The following is a 7,705-nucleotide window of genomic DNA, read 5'->3' as shown; positions in this document are numbered from 1 at the left end:
TGTTATATTGCCTAGCTATAGGCACTGATAAATAGAACTACCAACTGCACTGTGTGAAGTATACCGGCGACCAAATAATAATTATTTCGGTCTTGGACATAGAAAAAAAGTCGCAAGGACTTAAATTGGGAGAAAATGGGGGATGGGAAAGCTGAGCAACCTTTTCTTCTTTCAAAATACTTTCAACAATCTTAGTCTTTCATGTAAAAGATGGGACATTGTGATGCCCGCGCAACAAACTTGACTTTTGTTTTCTTTTTTAAACCAATTTGATTTTTTTAAGTACATTATAATAGTTAATTTGTCCCGAGATACCTGTACCTTTTTGAGTTAGATTGCATCAATGAGACACTAAAATTAAAGAAAATAGAATATAAAATCTTCTTAGCACTCCAACACCTGTGCTTTTTGCAATGACAGGAATTCAACATTCTTTTAAAGACGCATCATGTTGTAAAGCTTTCTTTGACATTCATAAAAAGTAAATCCTAGTTCCACAACCTGTTAGCAGATCAGCAAACTTTCTCCTGTCAATTTTCATGTGAACTTTTCCATGTAGTCCTTGTCTTGTGTCAAGAGATGTGGTATCCATCGTGCGTATATTCTATGTAGCTTGAGATTTATGAACCTATGTTGCTTAGATCCGAACTACATTAACAATATATTTTTAAGTTTTTTGCCATTCTCCTTAAAAGTTTTCATCAATGCTGCCACTTTTCCATCAGTAACTTTTGTCTCTGATCTTTAGCAAACTTTAGCGACCTCTACACCAATTTTGAATTTTTTAACGAACTGTGCTTTATGAAAAAGCAGAATCTTTATAAATGTTACAGATATAATTTGAAATTATTTTTCCGGTAAATCAAGGATGCCTATCATTTTAATATATGTCCTAATTTCAGCCTGTAGATTATATAGTACGGGAGAAAATGGTCAGTGTGTACGACTTCTTTTGAAAATAACGATAATTGTAATTGTGTATAAAACGATGCGAAATTTGAGAGATACAGGTCTAGAATGTATTTACCCATGCTTAAAAGCGTTGTTGGGCGTCGAAGAAAAGATTAAAAGACAGCATTACTTGTATTATTTTCTGATCGCCCCTCGTATTTCTAATTTACCAAACTGTCCTCAGGGAAGTCTAAAAAGCTCTGATTAAGTTTTAATGTTGCTGTTTCTTACCTTGAGTTTGAATTTCTTTCTGAAACAACGATTATCCAAAATCATCATTTCCAAGGAAAATTGAGAGATTAAATTGAGAAAATAACTTTCTATAAATCAATATTACTTACCAACAAATTTAATCTGATATTTTCTGTTTATAAATATCACGATGGTTATAAGTGCAAGGACAATAAGGAAAACAACTCCACCAATCGTGCCACCGACGATTCCTCCTGAATTTGATCCTGGAACTTGAACGCCTACAAAAGCAAAATGTGTTTGTTTCTTTAATGTCCCTAATTCGAAAATTTTTCGTCTCACATTGAAACGCCACCACTTCCCGTTGAAGGGCTGCAAATTTAGACCTGAACTAGGCATTTACGGCCTCTGAGCAGTGGGGGATTTTTTCGTACCAGCACCTACTGCGATACGTGACCTTGGTTTAAACGGTCTCATCCTAAGGACCGGTCTCTACGTCCCGGAGTCGGATTCGAACCTGTGACGAAAGGATGAACTCCTTCCGCGACTCTAGAGCAAACGCTCTAACCACTGCGCCACGCCGGCCACAAGATAAACACATATAAGCTTGAGACTGGCCAAACATGAACTTACACAATAATAATCTGTGCTATTTGTAACGGGAACAGTTATAGATGTTTCCAACCTGCTCGCAAACTCCCTTGTGGGGCGCAAATACTTACATGCTTTATTGAATTAATAAATTCTTTTCTATTACAGATCTACACTTATATTCCAAAGAATTTTATCTGGAAACAGCCATGGTACGTTTTTATGAGCATTACTCAATCAGATTTCAGCCAACATGCATGCACTTTTTATTTATTTCTAACATTTATATCTTTAAAGTACGGAAGCCGGTTGGTGCCAGGTAGAAAAAAAATATTTTTTTTCTGGCGGCCGCCAGATAACTTTCTGGCAGCCGCCACATAAATAACTAGCGGCTGCCAGAAACTTATCTGGCGGCCGCCAGATAAGTTTCTGGCAACCGCCAGTTATTTATCTGGCGGCCGCCAGATAATTATTTTGCGGCCGCCAGATAAAATATTTTTCTACCTGGCACCTACCGGCTTCCGTATTAAAGTGTCTCTTGTTTTAAAAATTAAATACATGTAATATTTAAATGAAAAAATAGGAGAACTACAGCCATCTAAGTATTATAATTAGTCAATCAGAATTCAGCACACTGCATGTATATCTTTGCTTTCAGTTGTAATAATACCATAATGTAGTAACGCATTTTGCTGATACATGTATACTCTAAATATCTATTGATTTGTTGAAAACTAAAACAGTTGTAGCTATTTAGTTTCATGTAGCCTTTTGATTCGGTCAATCCATAGGTATATCGACAGTAAAGCATATCGACTTCTCACTTCGTGCTTAGTCGATATGCTTTTCTGTGAAGTCGATATATCATAGAAGGGTCATATTAGTGTGTTAAATATGCTGAGTATCTGGCATGGGTTATATATGGGATCTCCCATGATTTGTGGCTGGATATGATTTTTATCCAGAGAGTTGTGTTTTATTATACCCCAGCCTTGGCGGCGAGGGGATAAAAACATGCAACGAGTTGCATAAAAATCATATCCAACCAAAAATCATGGGAGATTCTTTTTATCACATGTTTTAATTATCACTATCATTTTTTTTACACTGTTTAATATTTGAATCCACATTAGTTTACTTCATCATTTTCACGCAAAACCCATTGTAACGTCAAAGCAGTGGGATACGAAAACGATATCATAAGAGCGATATCCACTGATATGTGATAAAATGTTTTTAAATGATGGAAAAGTTGAAAATAACGAACAGTGACCAAAAAAAAAATATCCACAATCAATATAATTCTGTGAGAAGGGCATAAAACATGGACTCCTTGAAATACCAGAGGAGTAAACATCCCCTGTTGACCCGATGTGAGCCGTATGTATTGATCAGGTAGACGAAATGTTCCGTAGTCTAATTTAGTATAAAATCAAATTTAACTTCCCAAAATGTTTGAGGATTGCTATGGATATCAAGTTGTTAATTTGAGGATATCGAACGTCTTCCTTAAAACAAATTCTTCAATTTCATACAGCATGCGGAAATATACTTTCTATGAGTACTTTCGATGGAACAGATATGATACCATTCGACGAAAATTTATGTCATTAATCTTCATTGACTTTAATCTCATGAACGAAACAAATTAATGAGGTTCAGAATAAAAATGATTAAATCTGAAAGTTATGTGAAAATTGAAAGAGCCTTTTCTGAGAATTCCTTTGTGCAAAATCGGTAAGGGTAAGGATAATAATACGAGGGGCATGCTACTTTTCCGTGTATATTTACGGATTTATTTCGTCATAAAAATTACGAAATGACGTCAAAAGCTGTGTATATTTTCCTGATCTTTTCAATGATATTAAAGTCATTGACTCTTTTTAAATGGTTGATATTTTAGCAAACCATTCTCAAAACATTTCAAATGCCCCTCGTAATGGGAAAAAGAAACAAAACAAAATAAATAAGGTTTTTCCACTGGAGACAAAACCTTTTAAAATTATAACACATGTGGAAAAGAAGCAGACAGTGCTCTTTAACAGGAGAGAGAGAGAGAGAGAGAGAGAGAGAGAGAGAGAGAGAGAGAAACATACCCTTTTCATACATATATGTCACTTGTATTAGCCCAAAAACACCACTCAGCCAGAAGGCTGGAGGCTCGAGGGCTAATTAATGTTGGACAAGGGCTGATATGGAAAAGAGTAAGTTTAATTATATTGATAACAGACATCAATAACTTAAAATTGCTATTTATAATTCAATTGCAGTTTAAATTGTTTTTAAAGCCATTTTTAGCAACATTAATAACAATACATTTGATTTTAAAAAAGGAAAATTGATATTTTAATAAGTTTGGAAACATTAGTTGAATATGAAATTTGAAAGTGTTGATCATCTCCACCGTTAAAATTAGAAATCCAAGATATCTTTATGGACAACAAATTTTCAGAGAAGACTGTAAAGTTTGTTGGCAATAAGGGTGGCCCTGGTTATTAAAACTTAATTAATATAATTTTTTTTAAAAAGCACATTTTCATTAGCAAAAAATACGACTAACTTCAATTCATGTTCCATTAAGGTTTATACCATATCTCGGTCTTGTACTCAATTCAGTCTGCACATGATGAGAGGAATGGGTTAAACAAAAAAAATCAAACTAAATAATAAATAATAAATAAAAAAAGCACCAAGTGACCAAGTCTCAAAACATTGTGAGACATGTTGACTGAGATCTAAAATTACAATTTTTAGTATTGAAAATGATTTTCTGATATCAAAAATTAACTTAAACATCCATTTTCTCTGGTAAAAAAAAAGAGATGTCTACTGATATCAAAAACATCTTTTGATAACTAAAATTTGAATTGAAAGGTACTTTTCCACTTTCAAAGGATAGGTAAAAACGTTTTAACTAAAGGTGCAAATTTATCTTGTCAGAGATAATACATTTATTGACTCTTTGAGAGCAACATGCATTATGTCGAACCCAAAAACCAATCTGTTTGCTTGTGGCCGTTAGGCATAGTACAACTTAATCAATATATGAACAATTGTTGGATAAAACTAGGCAATGAAGATATCAAAATGGTTTGATCACTTTCAGATAAGAGAAGATTTTAAACATGCTTTTATAACATTTCGGTTTGAAGCGTTTTCGCAACATATTGGACATGTAATTCTACCAAAACCTTTGGTTGATATATACTTCAACTCTGCGGTATGTTGAAAATTGTCGTACTAAAACAAGGAAGCTAAATGCAAAGGGATATAGAAAGTTTTTGATTGATTGATTGATTGTATGTTGTTTTACGTCCCATTCGAGAATTTTTCACTCATATAGAGACGTCACCATATACCGGTGATGGGGTTCAAATTTTGACCTTTACTCGGCACTCAAGGCCAGTGAGCAGTGAGGGATCTTTAACGTGCCAACGCCTGCCGTGGCATGGGGCCTCGGTTTTTAAGGTCTCAAAGTGCCGAGCGCATGGCGAAGGAACAGTTGCTACCCATTTTTTATCGACTTAGGGTAGTCGCGGCCGAGATTCAAACTCACGACCTCCCGATCACGAAGCGAGCGCTCTACCGACTGAGCTACCGTGAACGGTGAAATTTTTTGAATAAGTGGGTAAGTGGGTATGGCACCAGACTGTGTGTGAAATGTATAGGGAGAGTATTTTGAGAAACACACCACGTTATGTTTTTACGTGTACTCCGTAACAAATATGACAATTTTATAATAAATTAACAAGGGTTCTATTTAACCATATGCAATGAAACTCTGCAATTAAATAAAATAATGTGCAAAGATTGATATTATCCGCGAACTCTCGAGCAATCCTCGCATGGCGAATTTTTTTCCCACAGAAAAGCAATGCGTCATCGATACCACTACCACTTCCTTTAGAAATACTGATGTTGTTCAAGGATAATCTGAGTGTTGTGGCCCTCCCCATCGTGACGTAAGGGGCATGATTTAAATAAATATATTTTCTACATTGTAGTAAAATTAATGCTCATTTTCCATTTATTGATGACCCAGTGATTTTTAGTTCCCAGAAAAATCTTTATACAGATTTCTTCAATATAAATTCCCGTACGCATGTACGAGAGTCCTTTTTCCATTCAGTTTTTTTCCCTAAGAAATTCCTACTTTTTTTCACATGATATCAGAGCTACTCAGGTTCATTGCTTGCAGAAGAGTGAACACACTCTTAAAATTTAAACTTACTTGTGGAAATCGCATAGAAGATCATGGTAAAGACACCAATTTCATTTTCTACTCTTAGGGTATAGTGTCCAAAGTCCTCGATATTTACACTTTCTTTGTAGAGAGTGATATTTTGTTCAACATCTCCATTTCTGTGCTTTATTCTGTATCCATCTATAGAATTCCTTATGATTTTGTTTTCATTTGTTTTTCCTGAGAAATACCATGTTGTCTGAATAGCTGGTGGAAACAATAAAATTCTCACAAATATTTGGAGAGGGTCGTTATTTCCAACACCAATTCTGACTGGTGTTATAGAGTCTGTCATGTATAACCGAGGTTTACCTGTTTAAAAAGAAAATAAGACATGAAACATATAAAGCAAATATTGTCTTCATAAATATTCAAAACTTTTGACATTCGGCAATTAGGAAAAAAGGTATATATGAAAAATTATGAGAGAAGGCTAGCATCTTTGAGATTTATTTTACATATGGACATTGATTGAAGATAATTGCTGGCATAAAAATAAACGTATGTTAAATGGGTTCCCTTCACACACTTTCATATCTTTGTTTGTTCACAATTCATTTGAAATCCTTATTCGAAATTCATCATTTATCTTATATAGTACATCACTGAGACTTACACTGATAAAGATAAATTTCCAGTAGATACCTTGGGCAATTATTTGGTGAAAATAATGCTCCACATGAAGAAGAAATGTGTAAATGTACCGGACATTTATACAGGTAAACAAAACGAGCACAACATTGATGTACATGCTTACATGGACAAAATGAGATTTACAGGACTGGAACAGACCAAAATAACTCCCTAAACAAAAGAACTTACGCAGTTCTTTAAAATGCTTCGTAAATTATACAACGCATTTCTACTGAAATCTGCAATATCTTAAAGTATTTTTCACGAAGTTAAAAGATAAAGTCATATAAGTATCTGCAAATAACACTCTTAACTTTTCTCTGAAAAACATGTAACTATTGGAATGGTATAATTATTGATTTATTACATTTCAACCGCGAAATTTATTAATTAAATAGAAGTGATACTTTGTCACGGTGCGAAAGAATACCAAATTGATATTCTGTCACAGTGTGAAAGAATAACAGAAGCGATGCACAACTCTCAAATGTTGTAAAAAATACTTCATGGCCTGTTATAAGAATGAGAGATTAAATAAACCATCCTGATAGAGACCAAAACTGCCAAAGTTTCTCCAAATACGTCGTTGAAATCCACGTTTACAATGTTTTCAATCTCACCGTCGTTAATCTATGACGTCTCAACCGCTCAACTATGACGTCACAGCTTATGACACTGTGTAACAAAAGGACAGAGGCAAAGGAAAATCAAAGAAAATGTAATAAACAGAAAATTCAATGTTTGTAGTTGGATATGGAATTTATTTCACTCTTGAGACAGGATTCGCACTCGTGAAAATATCAAAAAAATCCTGTCCCATTCGTGAAATAAATTCCATATCCAACTACAAAACACTGAATATCCTCTATTTATCGCACTTGCATGCTCATGTGTGTACCTGCAACAAAAATCAGATTTACTCCGCACATTTAACCATCAAGTCTGATTGTCCTTTCATTCGGACGAGTAGTTTCTAGGAACAATCACAGAAAAAAAGTGTAAGGAAGAAGGAAAAATACAGTTACAGGCATTGTGTGCAATGTTTTCCAAAACTTCATAGGGGAACAGAATTCTGATAAAAAAAATCCACAAGTT

General features: G+C 34.4%; 1 protein-coding gene across 1 annotated transcript in view; it reads right to left on the bottom strand.

Moving 5' to 3' along the window:
• Positions 1-4,522: 4,522 nt before the first annotated feature.
• Positions 4,523-7,705, bottom strand: part of LOC133178191 (synaptogenesis protein syg-2-like) — a 142,651-nt gene continuing 139,468 nt past the window's right edge. Inside the window, exons 8-9 of the mRNA XM_061312941.1 lie at positions 5,966-6,289; positions 4,523-4,539 (exon numbers count right to left, since the gene is read on the bottom strand). Of these exons, the coding sequence (XP_061168925.1) occupies positions 4,523-4,539; positions 5,966-6,289 (341 nt within the window). The remainder of the gene's footprint in view (positions 4,540-5,965; positions 6,290-7,705) is intronic.

This window comes from Saccostrea echinata, unplaced genomic scaffold, assembly GCF_033153115.1.
Source record: "Saccostrea echinata isolate AGI-Se365-2 ecotype Australia unplaced genomic scaffold, CSIRO_AGI_Sech_v1 ptg000002l, whole genome shotgun sequence".
Classification (NCBI taxonomy): Eukaryota; Metazoa; Mollusca; class Bivalvia; order Ostreida; family Ostreidae; genus Saccostrea; species Saccostrea echinata.
The sequence above is the reverse complement of the archived record's forward strand: the minus strand, read 5'-3'. Positions and strand labels throughout refer to the sequence as shown.